General features: G+C 40.0%; 1 protein-coding gene and 1 long non-coding RNA gene across 3 annotated transcripts in view; one reads left to right on the top strand and one right to left on the bottom strand.

Annotated features, from left to right (window-relative positions):
- Window positions 1-12,954, bottom strand: part of LOC123836592 (uncharacterized) — a 69,663-nt gene extending 56,709 nt beyond the window's left edge. Inside the window, exons 1-2 of the long non-coding RNA XR_010413757.1 lie at window positions 12,816-12,954; window positions 399-3,019 (exon numbers count right to left, since the gene is read on the bottom strand). This is a non-coding gene — a long non-coding RNA (uncharacterized LOC123836592). The remainder of the gene's footprint in view (window positions 1-398; window positions 3,020-12,815) is intronic.
- A 230-nt stretch (window positions 12,955-13,184) lies between these two features.
- ECHDC1 (ethylmalonyl-CoA decarboxylase 1) overlaps window positions 13,185-17,617 on the top strand; it is a 55,301-nt gene continuing 50,868 nt past the window's right edge. The window contains exon 1 of one of the 2 annotated variants that reach the window (XM_045865504.3): window positions 13,185-13,516. In XM_045865504.3, the coding sequence (XP_045721460.1) occupies window positions 13,321-13,516 (196 nt within the window). In that variant the 5' untranslated portion in view covers window positions 13,185-13,320. Of the gene's footprint in view, window positions 13,517-14,204; window positions 14,481-17,617 lie in introns of those variants that run through there. The other variant, XM_045865505.3, reaches the window with a different exon arrangement.

Below are 17,617 nucleotides of genomic sequence, written 5' to 3'. Positions count from 1 at the left end.
CCTTGAGGAGAGGGATGGACAAAATACTGCATAACCTCAGATGAGGCAACACCCCGCTGCTTAGTGGGTCAGGGGATAAATATAAGCCATCGTTTAAAAATGAAATCTTGGTTCTCCTCCCTCTTTTCCACTGCTCTGCTGCTACCTCTCACCCATATGTGTTGCACAAATTCCCTCTTCCCTCTCCAGAGCCACGTGACTGAGATACGTGCTGCAATCAGATGGGTTAAGAAACACAGAGATTCAATAGTTGAAATGATTCCAAGTCCTAGAGTTCAAGAGGTCCCCTTTCTGGAGAACAATGTGTGGCCTGCTCCCCACTCACAGCTCAGGGCCCAAGTTAATCTTTTATAATACCTGGGAAGACACTTCTAGTTCACATGGCAATTTTTACATACCTTATTCCACCTAATCCTTACAACCACTCTGTGGGAAATCTTCAAGATAAAAGGGATCACAAAGATGCCCACATCTTCGATTGTTGCTGTCATGTAGCTTAATGAACCCACTGGTGAGAATTTTTCCTGTAACATATTTACCATGTCTTAATCTGAAAGATACTTATTTGTTAAACCCCTTCTATGTGTTGTATATATATACCAGCCAAAAAAGTTGAATTGCCATTGCCTACTGTGCTCTGGAGATTCAAAAGTTGTTTGATTGCTTTGGAAGTTAAAGCAGAGCCAGCAATTATTATATGACTGAAATTTTCTTTAAACCCGTTCATGTTTGTCTGTTTGAGTTTTATGATAAAATGTAGTGGAAATTCTTTAAAAATGGAACTTAAACAACAAAATATTAAATATTTGTTTTGCCATTCTTCCATTGCCTCATGCCTCCTGTTTTAAATGGATCCACTGTGGCTATATACCAAGGCTGTTTGTATATGCCATGCTGTGGGTATGCTATTCTCTGGGCTATATGTAGTGCACCTATTTTAATTTTGTATTTAAATTAGAAGAGCTGGAAGTTCTCTGTCCCTTAAGCTGATCATAAGAACACTCCAGAGTAGCATTTAAGACACATTACATAAGAGAATTTGGATTCCAGAAAAATATTTAATATTGGGCAATTTCGTTACACAAAGAGATCATTTTCAGCTCATTGTTTTTTGGTGCTGGCTAAATGATTTTGGCCTCCTTCAAGTATTGAAGTATCACTTTCTTCCACTTTCTTTTTGCAGGAATTGAATTATTTTCTCAAAACCATGGCAAGCAAAAGACTGAACTCATAACTCCCTCCTTCCCCCTCCCCACCCTTGCCATGTGGCCCTCTTGCTGTCCTCATAAAGAAGGAAAAGAAAGAAGGCTAGAAGGTAGTCCATAAAAGTCAGGAAGATACACAGCTGGCTCTGCTTCCATGAAAACAGATCTGAAAAATCTACGGGAGCAGGTCCAAATTGTGACTTCTAGAGAGTGCACACATGACTTTGCACGCTTACAAATTAATACATCTTTTAAGATTTCTGAAATCTCAAAATAAATTCTCCCTTCTCTCCTACTGACTTTGATAAATAGTAATGCCTTCCAAAACATTTGAGTCATTGGTATGATTCACTCAAATTCAAACCATTTGGCAGAAAAAGATGACAGAAAAGAACAAGTTTCCAGTTAAAATAAAGCTGGTTTAGTGCTCACTTGGTTTTCTCTGGTTCTATAAAGCCACATCAGGTTTAACTCCCCACAATCGGCTTCTCAAGTTGGTTTCACAAAGTTTTTCTTTTGTTCTTTGGTACTTAAAAGTGTTCCACTTTTATTTTAATCATTTGGGCAAATGTTACTTGATTTTTGTGGGTGAGTTGACTTTTCCTGAATGACATGAGGATGTGTCAGTAAGTACAGAAGAACTAGCTTGTTTTGTTGTTATTTTACCTTGTTATTTCAGGGCAAGAATAAGAAGTGAGGAGGTGACAGGAGCTTTGAGGAAAGAAAAACTTTACGACTCATCTTATTCATCCATTCATTCATCCCACAAATAAGTATTAAATACCTCTCACCTGGCAATTACTGTAATACAGGGGTGAAGGAGACAGGCATGGTCTCTGCCCTCATGAAACATAGAGTTTGGCTAAGGAGACATTTATTAAATATACACTCACAAGTGCATGAAGTATATTTATTAAATATATAATCACAAGTGCACAGATCTTTATAATGAAGTATAAAGTGTTTTGGGTAAATGTCAAGATCCAATCAGGAAAACAAAAACTACCTGAATTATTTATTTATTTTTTTAAATTGAAATAGAGTTGGCACACAATGTTTCATCAGTTTCGGGTGTACAGCATAGTGATTCAACAACTCTCTCTGTTATGCGACGCTCACCCCAAGTGTAGTAGCTACCGTCAGTTACCATACAATACTATTACAATACCATGGACTATATTATAGTACCATGGACTATGCTGTGCATTTAGCCCCTTGCCTTACTCATTCCATAACTGGAAGCCTATATCTCCCACTCCCCTTCACCTGTTTTACCCATCCCCCCCTTCCCCTTTGCCCACCATCAGCTGGTTCTCTGTATTTATGAGTCTGTTTCTGCTTTTTCTTTGTTTATTCATTTGTTTTTTTTTAATGTCCCACATAAAAATGATAGCATATGAAAAACCACCTGAATTTTTAAAACAGCAGGACTTTATGGTGGGGGAATGGTTACACAGGAGATGAAAAACTAAGAGGCCCAACAGGACAGCCAGGCCATCCAGAGGCTAGCAACAATGGCCAACCACTAGTTCCCCCATCTCAGCCTGAAGGGACAAAAGGCAGAGGCAGCACTGTCAGAGCACAGGGGCCAGGTCACCTTTCCGGAGCTGGAGTGCCATTAAGAAACACAACTGCTGCCAATCAAGGCACCGCCCTCAGGGAGATGGAGCAGAGCATGTCTAGCCACTTCCTCTCAGACTTCAGTTTCTCTCCGCTGTCCCACGCTGGCAATGCACCAACTGGCAGTGGAGTTCATTCGTCTGCAAAACAGAGCCAGACGAAGAAAGGAATTTGAGGACCAACTGGCCCGGGACCTGTACAGGGAATATAAAACAGGAATTAAGAATACTGAACCTAACACTGGGAATATCAGTTTTGAACACTCTGCTCTCTCACTCCTCACCTCTACATCAGCCTGACTGTGTAGCCACGCAGTCAGAAAGGTTTGCTGGCTGTCTTAAAATACCCTTTCTTCTTTTTCACTCAGACATAAATCTGAGTAAAGAAAAAAAATGAGGTAGAAGAAGCTCTAAAAATGGTATAAGAAACCAAATGGAGGAAGGTTTTTTTTTTTAAATATAGCTCAGTATTCAGTATAGATACAAAAGAGAAACATAATTATGGAAGCACTGTAAAGAAGGTAACCCACAGGATTTGGGTTCGAGTTTTAACTTTTGCATTTAGAAGCTGTGAGGCCTTTGGCAATTTATTTAACCACCTAATCTCAGTTTCCTCATCTATAAAATGAAATCAGTGACACCTCCCTTGAGATGTGCTGAGATGATTTCCATACAGTGGAGACTCCGAGGTGGCAAGGTGATTGGGGGTGGGGTAGTGAAGGCTGAAACTCAAGTTTGTATGAAAAACAGCAATTGCCTACTTTGGTCCTGTCACCAATTAGAGTTCATGTATGTCACTTTGGTATATAGTAGGTGCTCAGTAAACAGTTACTTTTCTTATGTTTATAAATCATTAAGTAAAACTTTGTGTGCAGTTTATTCATTGGGAATTCAGGTAGATGTTGAAAGGAAAATTATTTGTTTTGTCATCCTAACCTTCATGTTCATCTATTTACTGACAATTAAAATAAACTAAAATGTACGGGGAAAAAATCCCTCTCTATTTCTTTTTTCTCCACAGTAATCATATTTTGACTATTTGCTTCAGTTTGTCATGCCCTCCTCCTAGACAACTGCAATCATATCTTTGTTCACCATTGAATTCTCAGTGCCCAGGACAGGGCCTCTTAGGACCTGAAAGACCCTAAAATCATACTGAAATAAGGCTTCGCTTTAGTAGTTGATTGCTCAACAGGTAATTCTGAAATAATTAACTTGTTGACAGCTACAGTTTAAAATTTAAAGATTGATTCCCAACATGTCTTTATAGATAAAATATTGACCCTACCGTTTCCATACTAGAGCAAATGCTTTATGCAAACAGAATGTTCATTGAGTGAGTAGTCAACTCTCAACTAAATTTCTCAGGTGACAGTCTAATTCTATTGAATGGGAGCTTACTATAAAATTTAAAAAGTTATCATCCCAGTAGGCAAATCTTAAAATAATGGTTAAAACTGAAGAAGAATTTCTTCTTGGTTGAGTTTCTTCTGTGTGAATCAGAAAGACCAAAGTTGTAACACTAAATAAAACATTACATTTCTGATGTAAAAAGAGTTACCATTTAGATGTGGTGTGCATGTGTGCTAAAACTTTGGATACATTAGCAGTCATCTGGGATTTATACACAACATAGTCTCAATATTAGCATAATAACTTTTTCTTTGACTTGCAGTTAGGATATCAAGGGTCATTAGGTTTTGGAGGGCCACTTTTCGAATTTGTGGGTGACTTCATTTTGGGTTTGGTTAAAGGTGGCCACTGTATGCTTGGCTAAAGCCTCTACTTGTAATTTTACATCGATAGACACTGACTCCCAGGACAAATATGGCTAAGGGATAAAACCATTAAGAAGCCTTCTTTGTGTGATGTCTAATCTTAATATCTTAATTACAAGGAATCACAGGCAAGTGGGAGATGATTTGTCCCAGGAGAAAAGGGCATCCCCAAGTGTATTATCCAATCCAATTATAAGGAGGGTGGGGCCAACTATTATTTCCGTAAGTCCATAGTTAACCCCATGGAGTGGGGTATGTTCTGGATTTTAAGGAGCAACTTTTTATTCCAGCCACATAGAATTGATCAAGGTGACAGCTGAGTTACACAATTGTTGGGGAGCCCATCTCATTGTTCAGCTGTTTAAAACTTTTTTTTTTAAAGATTTTATTTATTTATTTGACAGAGACACAGAGGGATAGGGACCACAAGCAGGGGGACTGGGAGAGGGAGAAGCAGGCTTCCCACGGAGCAGGGAGCCCGATGCGGGGCTCGATCCCAGGACCCTGGGATCATGACCTGAGCCGAAGGCAGACGCTTAACCAACTGAGCCACCCAGGAGCCCCTGTCCAGCTGTTTAAATAATCATGTCCATGGGGTTCCTTTTATTATCTCCACAGAGTAACAAGCAGGAAGATTGTCTATATATGAGTTATTATGGCAATCTCTCTAAAGTTTACCTCAACTTGTCTAGCTTAGGCAAACATTTATGACAATTAATCAAAACTAGAATCTAACATTCATAAGAATACATTATTGAAAAATAATTTTTTTTTCTAAATTTACCTTTATTTCCAAAGATAGCCAAATCAAGACTAATTTGTCTGTAAAACAAGTCCAGTTGTAACAAACTTGGCCTAATTATTTACATAAGGTCAGCAAGAATAGTGGTTGATCATATAGATCCTTTAAAATCTGCTTTGCTGGAAATTTGTATTGACTGAACTTTCAATAGCCTCTCAAGGCCAGAGCCAAGCCAAATACTTGTCATTAGACTTGTCTGCAATACCAGTAGATTTGGGTGTATTCCTCTTTTCCAGGTCCCCCAAATATCCTGAGGTTCCTGCACTTGCCAGGAAGTGCCATTCTTTACTCACCTGGTAAGGCTGCTGGGAACTCTGTAAGCAAGGTATCAGGCTAACATTTCCAAGGGGGCTCTATTGGTTCCATAAAGTCAACCCTAATTCCTTAAAGCTCTCTGGTCATATCTGAGTCAATGCATGTCCCTCTCAAATATGACATTCCAGTCAAAGTAATATAACCAATGTTTCCAAATGATGTCCTGTTACAAGGAGAATAGGTTCTCATCAAAATTATGCAAATAATTATAATTGCCATGGAAACCTACTGAGAGTTTCTGAATTCTGGAGGGTTCAGGTAGGGAGAAAGGTTAGATGTTTTGATTTGTTTGCAAAGGAATATTTTATCATATTTGCATAAGTCACAGATATCTTAAGAGAAAACTTCCTTAATCTGAAAGAACATACATTAGAGAACCAGCAATGTTTCAAACAAGAGTCATAAAAACTATAATCATCTTTCTCAATTCATTTAGTCCCATGTTATTAATTTTTGTTCAGCTTAAATGCAGCTTTCCCATTAGTTCTGGAACTTTTTATCCAGTTCAGTTTTATGAGCTTAAAGATATCAAACACCTGTATTTGTCAATAAAAAGTCCTTTGCATGAATCTCCTTGAAGACAAAATTCATTTTTTAAGAGCATCAGAACAATAAGTATAAATGACAAAAAACCTTGGAAGTGGACATGGTTAAAGATCTGATATGAGAGTTCATTATAATGTAGCTGACAGGAAATCCAGTTATTTCTACGATACATAACACTTCGATAATCAGAATATTAAGTGATGATCTTATATTAGGACATATTAAAACTTCAAAAATTTCATATATTTTCTTGAATAGTTTTAGCATTTACCCATACAATATAACCCAAGGGATATCATCACTGGTTTGACAGTGCTTTCCAAGTAACTTTACATACCAAATAAACAAGCCTAATTAGTCACAAAGACTTCATTTGCCATTTAAATCTCAGGAAATTCATTAAAAACGTCAGAAAGTTTTAAAGCACATGCCTAAATAGAATTACAGATCATTATAAATTTAATATTAGTATTTAACCAAGATGGCAATAAGGAATTCTACAGGAAGTTAGATAGTTGTTAGTAAAACTTAGCTCCTTTAACATTGAGAAGTTTTAACTTTAAGTAATCAAAGGCCTGACAAAAACAAAATACAGAAGCTTTGGTTTGCTGGGCAGAAAGAAAAGAGAAAAAAAAAACAACAACCCCAAATTTTGTTTATATTTTCTTATGAAGAACAGACCAATAATCCAAGAAAAACTTTTGACTTTTTAACAGAGAGAGAAAAGCAGAATCTCAATCTTATACCAGTGTACTTTTAAAATCCATTCATTTCAACCTTAGTCCTGACCATACATAAAATTCTTTTCTAAGCTTTCCTTCACAAACTTTGTACAACTTTCTTTTGCATTCAGATTTTGTCCTAAGCCCTTTCTTTCCAAACAACCAGTCTCATTCTAGGACAAAATTACTTTTTCTTTCAACATAATATATTGTAATTTCTTATATCTTTCTTATGTATCTCCTACTGTCCTACATACAGAGTGCTTTCCTTATTTCCATCAGTCTTAATTGCATTTACCAGAATTTTAACTCTTAGAATCCTTAGTCTCGAGTGAAAATTAAGTAGTAACCAATTGTGAACTGAAAATAACGCCAGAATTCTTTAGATTGGCAAATTTATAAATACATTTAATAATTTCTAAAAACATGTTTTTCCATAGTATAATCTTTTAATAAAGCATAAAGCATGTTTACCAACAGACCCAAGTAGCCTCAGTTTCTCTTCAATAAGAAGCCAAAAACAGATAAACCTTATGTTCAATAATCAATGTTTCAGTATCCTATCTCATTTGGAAGAGTCAGACAGCCAGTGAGTTCAATCCAACCCATCATCCAAGTAAAACTGCCAAGTTTCAGGCCACTGAAGATTTTGAAAGCTATTTTAACAATTACCCGTGAAAACTTTTTTTTTTTTTAAAGATTTTATTTATTTATCTGAGACAGAGAGAATGAGAGAGACAGACAGCACATGAGAGGGGATAGGGTCAGAGGGCAAAGCAGACTCCCTGCGGAGCAGGGAGCCCGATGCGGGACTCGATCCCGGGACTCCAGGATCATGACCTGAGCCGAAGGCAGTCGCTTAACCAACTGAGCCACCCAGGCGCCCTACCCGTGAAAACTTTGAGACAGACAAAATTAACCACCATTTTACGTCATATTTTGTTGACAAATTGCAAGAGATAACACAAGCCTATTTGAACTTTAGTAAACCTTGATGAAAGTTTTATACTTAATGTTGACAACTCCAAAGATATGTCTATCTTAATGAAACCAACAAACTCAAATTAGCTTTAATATAGAATATGTTGCACCTGTATCTGCCAAAATTCAATTAATTTATTCCCCACTGTCAATTTTTACCTGGGGCATTGATGGGGAAATCTGAAGTGGTCAGTTTAAGTCTAAGGAGGGGTGCTTCTCACTCCTTGATAGTGAGGGTAGGAAGAGTAGGAGCTGATGGTGCTGGAGGCACTGAGGATGGTCTAGGAGCGGTTATACAGGCCATACCCATGGTGGTGCAGAAACAGGAGGAGGAACCCGAGGCAGAAGAGGTGAGGTGTGGCCAGCAAGGCTGCAAGTGGATGAAAGGCCACAGGGAGGATAAAGAGGACTCATCATCCTAAAGCTTATCAGCTCAGACAGATGAATAGATAAGTTTGTTTTTTTCCCCACCAACAAAAGGTGAAAATAGGCATTCCATGTCAGACCAGAAGAGACAGGGAACTTCCCTGAAACCAGAGGAGTTTCAATAGCTGCTTGGGAATATTCCTTAAGGTCCCTGTCCTGAGGTAGCCTAACCACAGACAACTGACTCCAATTATCATAGCCATTAACCTGGGAAATGAATGAGGGAGAAGCCCCCACATACAATAAGAGTTACCTGGGTCTATTAGGAGAAGGAACAGTGAGAAAGTCAGCATCCCCTTCATTAGGGATGGCCTGTGATTCCTTTGGCAAGCTGGGTCTATTAGGAGGAGGAGGAGGCCTATTTAGATAATCATCATCCAATGTTGGAAGGGGGTTTAGTAGCTTGGTAGTGGCCAAACACATTCTGCAAGAGACCCATAGGTCGGGATCCTGATTTAGGGTCATGAATGCCTGCAGAGTACCTCAGTCCATTTGCCCTGTTTCCTGTAGAAGAAATCTAACTGATAGATCATACTGAAGCTTAATAGGCCATTGTTCCTTGTCTCCTAAAGAGTATTGAGGTCATACAGTGCTATAGAAGATGAGTCTTATTTTTCCTTAAATCTAGCAATCTGAATTGTTTCCAGCAGGTTAAAAGGCATCCCAAGAGAGAGACCTTGGGGACTGAGAGAAGAAGGTGCTTTACCAAGAAAACCCCCCCGCCCCCAATTCCCAGGTGGCATCCCACGCAGGATATGTCAGAGGTTCCTACTGTTAAAGGGACCAGAGGCATCCCTTGGATGAAAATCGCTATGAACAAACTATCAGTGAGATGTTCAGGCAGTCATGAGGCCTTTTAAGAATGTAGCAACCAGTAAGGATCCTGTATTTGATCCTTATGAGAACTATACAGACTATAGGTCAACCTTCTGGGCTAAAGGTGAACATTTTTCTGCTCCTATCCCTCATCATGTGCTTTATCTCAATTTATTTTGTGCATCTGTTAATAAGATGTATTCTAGGTATCAAAAAAGCCCAAGAGAGGTTACTTTTTGGGTCTGGGGTTGCTCAAAAAATTTCCCATAAATAAATAGTAATTTCTTCTTTGCTTTATGCCATTTTGGCTTATGAAAGGTTTAATGGTAACTTCTATTATTTTTTTTAAAGATTTTATTTATTTATTTGACAGAGACACAGTGAGAGAGGGAACACAAGCAGGGGGAGTGGGAGCGGGAGAAGCAGGCTTCCCACGGAGAAGGGAGCCCAATGCGGGGCTCGATCCCAGGACCCTCGGATCATGACCTGAGCCGAAGGCAGATGCTTAACGACTGAGCAACCCAGGTGCCCCTAATGGTAACTTTTAGATAGTGGGTGATATCTGTATTGAAAAGTTTTCACTATAACATGATATGGAGTAAAAGGAAGAAAGCAGTTTAACAGTCAAGTGAAGGAGGCGGAGAATACCTGGATATGTATTTTATGAAAAAGCAAATGTTTAAAGAAATTGTCATCCAGATTTGTTTATTGAGCCAGCAGTTAAAAAATAACTAGGTACGACCTGCTAATATTACAGTGGACTACCTTTTAGTTTGTGGTTTGGCACAACCATTATTATAGTAAAAGGTATTTTGACACTAGGTTGTATGTGCAAGTACTGAAATGCTATACATACAGATGAGTAATCAGAATGCTACTAGAAAAGAAATGAGAAAGACTAGGTCTTGAAATAGAAAAACTTTCCCTCTTTCTACAGGATATGGGAAGCAAGTACCAGATATTTTGGTCTCAGCCCTCCCAGCTCCCACCTGCTTGTACTCACTAAACTTTAACTTCTTTTTTTGTAGTTTAACCTCAAAATAGGTTCCAATATATGGGCTTGGCCCCAAAACCTGGCCTTTACTGCCCACTTGCTCATACTTACTTACTTTTGTCTTATATTTTTCCCTAAGCTCTTCTTTCCAGCTTTCTTTTTGACTCAGGCAAAGGAAACCCAACACTACTCCCCAGGGGATGGGGACTTCCCAGACAAGACCTCCTGCCATCCCACCTGCCCAGACCCGCCAGACCATCTAAGCTAAATCTGACTTGTGCCTACACAGATGGACCATGGAGTGACCTCTAGAATGACCTACAATGATCTTTACCTCATTATAATACTAAAATCTCCACCCAAGGAGGAGCCTCAGCCTCCTCTGCATAACACATAATGTATACATAGGCATGTTTCCTTAGGCTATGCATGACCTTATGCCTGCCTGTACATAGGATGACAAAGCTTCCTTATCTAAATATTCCTTCTAACCCTAAACAAAAGGAATTCATTCAGCCGCTCTCAGGGAGTCACGGTTTTGGAAGCCATTCCCCACGATCTCATTTGCTGTAAATAAAAGTTTTCTTTGTCAACCTGTGCAGTTTCTGATTCACCAAAGAGAGAACTCATGTTGGTTCCGTTACACTACCTGACACCGGACACCTCATTGCAAATTCCCATTCTCTCCTATTACACTCGCATAGCTATGGGTAAAAAGGCACTACTTAAGCACAATTATAAAAAAGAAATGCTGTTTTATCTGTTAGCATATTAGTCATAGTACTGAAAATGCATAAATGCCCTCTTTTGGGGCCATCTTCCTTGAGTTTTCACTAGTTGCCAACCTCTTTTCCCTCCTCCAAATCCCTAAGGTGCTTTGGACCTCTTTTGATAGTGTGTGTATTCTAAAAACTTTTAAAACATTGTATCTCCGGGGCGCCTGGGTGGCTCCATCGTTAAGCGTCTGCCTTCGGCTCAGGTCATGATCCCAGGTCCTGGGATCGAGCCCCACATCAGGGTCCCTGCTCCGCGGGAAGCCTGCTTCTCCCGCTCCCACTCCCCCTGCTTGTGTTCCCTCTCTAGCTGTGTCTCTCTCTGTCAAATGAATAAATAAAATTAAAAAAAATAAAAATAAAGAATAAAAGACCATGAGATTCTGATATATTAAGAGATAATGTATTACTAGGGCAAGTGATGAAAGCTTTGTGGAAAAAATAGATCTGAGGTACACGTTGAAGGAATGAAAGAGATTAGAAGTACAGAAGAGGGTAGAGCCAGAGAGCAGACCCATTAAGGTCTGGATATGCAAACGAGCTTAGAACATATGAAGAAGCACATGGAACTGGGGTATCGGACTCCTGTAGTTACAGTAAGGGCTTTGTGAAAATAAGGTTGGAGTACATGAATGATTGTCATTCCCTTTTCTAGTGGTAGTCCTTCAGCTGTTGAGCAACAGCTATTATGACTGGATTGTGTTATGTTTCCTGATTTAAAGAAGATGAGGGCCACCTGGGTGGCTCAGTCGTTAAGCGTCTGCCTTCGGCTCAGGTCCTGATCTCAGGGTCCTAGGATCAAGCCCCGCATTGGGCTCTCTACTCAGCAGAAGTAGCAGAAGCCCACTTCTCCCTCTCCCACTCCCCCAGCTGTGTTCCCTCTCTCGCTGTGTCTCTCTCTGTCAAAAAATAAATAAAAATCTTTAAAACAAAACAAAACATTGTATCTCCTCAACTTGCTGGTAAATTCTGAGAACTAGCAAGTAACTAAATGCTTGGCAGAAAGATAAGGCATGAGATAGTATCAACCGTAAACACACTTTGTTTGAACTTAAGAAAACCATGAGACTATGGACTCTGAGAAACAAACTGAGGGTTCTAGAGGGGAGGGAGGTGGGGGGATGGGGGGGAAAAAAAGATACATACCATCAGGGAATCTACACAAAAATGTTAAAGGCCAAACCTCTTAGCCACAGCTGCCAACCTTGGAAAGCCACAGTCCCATACACGAATACACAGAACTTGTGCAGTACCATATAACCATATACAAATTTAGGGCATAAACAATACATCTAGTTACCCCCACTCTACAAACTAATTCTCCCAAATCATTTAATCAAGGGAATTTCCTGCTCAACAGTGTAATGGCTGCTCATTTCATATTAAATTGGAATTAAATACTTTCTATATTTGGACTTCTCATCGGTCCAAACTTGGTTCCCAATTCTTCCCTACCATCCACATCTCCATAGCCTAAAACTTGCTTATCGTCTCCCCTTCTCGGCACTTTCTGTTCCTCCCACCCGACTATTCCCTTATTTACTAAGATCTACCTTCTGTTCCTCCTTTTTGACAAAGCGATCCCAATCCTAGTGGAAAATGGCATTCCTTTTCAGCTGTCTTCCGAAGAGAGTCCTGTCGGCTCCATAGATTGGCACAGAATTCTAAGCCTGCTAAGCTTTATAAAAACCGTATCACACGCAGGGCATATGTTGAGTACTCGTTAGAAAAGAAAAAAAAAGACAAATACTTTCCCCGTTCAATAACGCAGAAAAGATGTTCAAGAAGTAACAGCTTCTGGTACCTTCCTCTCCCCTTCTCTTTCAAAATTCCCTCACCTGGCTTTCTTCTCCCTCCAGTCTTCCCACGTACAGAGGGAGCCTGAAAAATAAATGGAGTCTACGGGCTTCGCTGGACCAGCCAGTCCTTAACGCCCTCATCGCGAAGCAGGTCCACTCATCCCGGGTTCGCTCACACCCAAGGGAAGGCCCGCACAGGCCCGCCACAGCGCGGGAGAATCGGGGCGCTTGGCGACGGCGCAGGGTTTCCGGAATCAGGCGTGCCCGCTGGAGAACGGAACAGGGCGCCGGCGGAAGAGGAGATGCGGGCGACGTAAAGAGGCCGGGAAAAGGGACGAGGACCCGAGACGGGGGAGCGCACGCGCGGAACGAAAGGGAGGCCCGGGCAAGAGGAAGAGAGGCCGGGGGGAGCGGGAGAAGGGAGCGGAAAGCGGAAGAAGGGAGCGGAAAGCGGAAGAAGGTCTGGGGGGGAGCGGAAGGGGACGCTGCCGGGCTTGAGGTCCGCGGGACTGAGTGGCCGTAGGGACCGTACTTTAAGTGTCATATGAGCGAGGACTCTAGCTTGTCGCTGTGTAATAGACTTCAGCGCTTCTCCACACGAATTCCAAGCGGAGACCCGCCCGGGCTCAGCTGCGCGTTCCGTGTGAGGCCGTCGCGGAGGCCCACTGCCCTCTGCTGGGTGTGGGGACGCAGTGCCGAGCGCCGCGGAGCAGTGCCGTGCGGCGGGCGGACTTTGCGAGGTGAATGAAGGCGGTGGGAAAAGAGTAAAACTTGTGTAAGGAATGTGGCGAACCGCCAGGATTACTATGTTTTTAGAATAGGGAGGCATGACTTCAACGCACTGATTTAAATTCTAAATACTTTCCAGGCCCTGTGCTGGGTGGGTGGGGTTTCCTAGGACTTCTGAATTTGTCCTTCTCACTCTTACTTCGCTTAATTAAAACTTATACTATTTGTTTCGTGCAATCGACTTTTCAACAACAACAAAATGTCCAAATCATTTTTGGTATGGGTTCTTTACTTCCTGAAATTCTTTTGAGCCTCGATAATCCTCTTAATGCCACACACACACGTCACAAATATACGGGTTTAAAACCACAGATTAGGGCGCCTGGGTGGCTCAGTTGGTTAAGCGACTGCCTTGGGCTCAGGTCATGATCTCAGGGTCCTGGGATCGAGCCCCGCATCGGGCTCCCTGCTCGGCGGGAAGCCTGCTTCTCCCTCCCCCACTCCCCCTGCTTGTGTTCCCTCTCTCGCTGTGTCTCTCTCTGTCAAATAAATAAATAAAATCTTTAAAAAACAAAACAAAACAAAAAAAACCACAGATTACTTAAATTACTTGTTGAAAGGGCTGATAAGTTCCTTGAGGAAAACAATCTATATCGACCCCATCCCCCCTCCTTTCCTTTCCTCACTTTTGAGAACCTCCTGTTTATCAGCTGTTGCTCTAGGTGCTGTAGGTATAGAGATAAACTGGACATTGGCAAGTGTAACAGAAGATCCCTTCTGGGAAGACCTGGCATTCTATTGGAGGAAACAACAACTAAAGACGTAATTATGGAATCTCCTGGGAGTGGGAGGAGTAATAAGTCAGTTGATCTTTTCCTGACATCTTATTGCCTCACCTGAAAGAGAAGTAGGTAATAGTCGGTTCCATTCCGGGAAGAGAAACCAGCTTGCAGAGAGCTATGGAGTTGAAACTGGGTGAGTAATAGGAGTAAGGAAAAGGGTAGGTGGAGAGTTGGTTTGTGGACAGAGTCTTAAGCCTCTTAAGGCATTATGAATTCTTAATACTTGTAGCCAGATTATTATTGATTTATATTATTTGTCCGGCAGTCTTCTAGGCATTGTAAAAACTTTACTTTCCAAAATGCAGTGGGGATGTTCTGTTAAAAAAATTATTACATGAGGCTTAATAAAAATACTGTGCAAGCAGACAGAGTATTTTATGCAGTCTAAGGTATTAAAGGAGATGATGTGGAGTTACTCTGAGGAAGAGATAAGTGTAATAGGTGAGGGATCACATATGTAGAAGTGTTGAATGAAGAGCAAAAACCTGAAGGAGTTGAGAAACTAAAAAGTTCATTTTGGCTCTATGAGGAAGAGGGGTGTGTATGGTGGCATGTAAATGAAGCTTGAAAGGTAGGTTACATAATGACAAGCTAAAACGAAATCAAAACTTGAAAAACAAGTGATGTAGTGACAGTCTAGAATATTTCTGACTTTTTTGTTGTTTTCCACCTGCCTCAGGCTAATTGTTTTCTTATTAAGTATGCATCTGTGTTAATTTTCTGGATTTAGTAATTCTGGCATTCGGGTTATGTATGGCTTTTAAAAGAAAAGCTAGCTTATTACCTATGCTAGGAGGGGAACTGTTTGAAAACCTTTGCAGAATTTTAACAAAAATTGGAGAGAGTAACACATGTGATCTCAGATGTCCGTAGGGCTCTCTTTTTCCCTTTTCCAGTGGCTTGGCTAAGAGCCCATTCAGCTGATGTGAGTGTGGCAGGACAGCAAAGCATCCTGCATGACAAATTTTAAACATACATTTTGTCCTGAAGAAAGTTTATAAAATTGTAAATTCCTCAGAACTTTTTCATTGCCTTGTCATTCTGGAACAATCCAAAATGCTGATTGTTTAACCTCATGCTTACATAGAACCTGAATCTCAGCCCCGTTTGTTCACATGTACTTTCAGATACTATAGTAGTTTATTAGTGGCTAATAACTTTGTCATCTCCTTAGCACTGAACTCTTGTTTAATTTGGTCTTTGAATTTAGAATTGAGATGAAAGTATACATAATAGGTGATTACCAAATTTCTAGAATTGGACTTCTAAACTTGAGGTCAGCAAACCTAGGAGGCTTAAGCAGTGCCCTCGAGTTTTTGTGGTACTCTTCTGTGGCACAGACAAGGGAACATGAAGAGAGGAGAGAAAAGAAGGGAGAGTTAGTAGTGGAAGGGGGATAGGAATGGGAAAGGAGAGAAAAAATGGAATTAATATAAGGATACGTGAAGTATTTGTTATAAGATTTACTTAGAAAAATAAGCATATCAAAGATGTCTAACGAGGCAAAAATATTAGTTATATGTATATTTCATTTTGTAATGATTTAAAGATACGCAGATAATAGATCTGATGGCATCTATACTAATTGCCCTTGTGTTGTTGGATATTGGAGAGGTAATATATGAGGACAGAATAGTCTCCTTACAAGAGAGAAGATATAATAATGATTGAAATAATAATGATTAAAAATGCTAATGATTTTGAAAGCCTTATTCCTTATTTTCTAGCTTAGCTTTTTCTTTTCCTTAAACAGAATATTGTGGAAAACAGGCAAATTTAATTTTTGAAAATAGCCATCAGAGTCCTTATCAAGTTTTTTTTGGCACTTTTTTTTAATGTTGAGGTCATGGTAAATATGGAAAAGATCAGGACCTCAGTTGAATTTTCCACTGCGTTTCTATTCTGTATCTGACATCTCCAGGGGCACAACATGCATAGAGAATATCCAGGCAAAAGCTTGGATGTATTGCCTTTGGCTCTGACTGTATATACACCTTTCAGTTTTGTGAACTGACCTGATAAGTGATCTTGAGAGCGCATTTTCCCTAGACTAGAAGCAGGCCTAAGGAACCCTGAGCCCTACTATTTGATCTTCTTCAAATGGGACAGGATAAAGGCAGCCTCAGGTTGCTTTTACCACATAAGCCTCTTAGAGAGACAGACACACAGACAGAAAGAAGGGAGAACAAAACTAAGAAAATCCAAAATAGCAGCAGTTCCAGGGCAGATAGTTGCACTTTGTTGCCTAGTACACAAAGCTACACACTGAATTACTTGTTTTTGGCTCAAAACCAGTATCCTCCTTTGGAAGGTGAAGAAGAGAAGGTGAGGCAAAGTGGGTCAAATCTCAGGTTTCCTCTTTAAGTTTGCCACTAACAGTTACTAGGTATTAACCTCGGTATCTACCACTGGGTAAATTGCCTCTCATCCAGAGAAAGTTAGAGAATATAACAGGCTAGACCTGACCTAAGATTCCTCTTGTGAGAGAAATCTTATATTAAAGAACAAAGAATATTACTAAGCAGATCCTTGTAAAATATCTATTGCCAACTACACATATTATAGATAGGTAGGGTGATGTCTTATTATTTATTACTTCATTTCTTAAAAAGTATTAATATTTTTATTAATGAAACAGTAGAGATTGTGTTGTATGCAAACCCATTTTGTAAACATGAAAAGAAAATCATACCCTTGCACATTTGTAGCTACATATCCTGGACTTGCATTTCATTGAAACCCAACAGTGAAATAATTTTTCCTATTTTGCAAATAGAGATCTTACATTTAGTTTAGAAAATGATGGGTAGGTACTGTAGTCCCTACACAGTAATAACCACATTAGGGGTCATTTAGTTCCACAAATATTAAGTGTGACACTGTGTGCTAAAGGCTGTGAATAAGATGCAGTCCTGCCCTTAAGAATTTTTTAATATACGGAGGCAGGAGCTTCATGTCTAATTCTCTATTATCTAGTTTCTGGTTGTACATTGATTTTTAAGAAATATCACTACCTTTAATAAGGACCTTTAACAGTTGTCAGACCTGCCAGACTATGTGGCCACTGTGTTCTTTGTTGAGTGTCTTTACGGCTGTGTGTTTTTTATTTAATATCTTCTATGTAAAGAAATAGAGTATTTAAGAAACTAGTTTTGAAATTGGCCATTTAGAAGATTGAGAGAGATTACTGGTAAAGGCAGAGACAGCCCCCAGAGTTTGGAACTATATCCTTCAGTTTAAAAAAAAAGTTCATTGAGAAATGTACCATAC

Source organism: Mirounga angustirostris, unplaced genomic scaffold, assembly GCF_029215605.1.
Source record: "Mirounga angustirostris isolate CCGP_5_RB_7025 unplaced genomic scaffold, mMirAng1.0.hap1 SCAF_8, whole genome shotgun sequence".
NCBI classification, from domain to species: domain Eukaryota; kingdom Metazoa; phylum Chordata; class Mammalia; order Carnivora; family Phocidae; genus Mirounga; species Mirounga angustirostris.
Note: the sequence above shows the minus strand (reverse complement) of the source record. Positions and strands in the feature narration are given on the sequence as shown.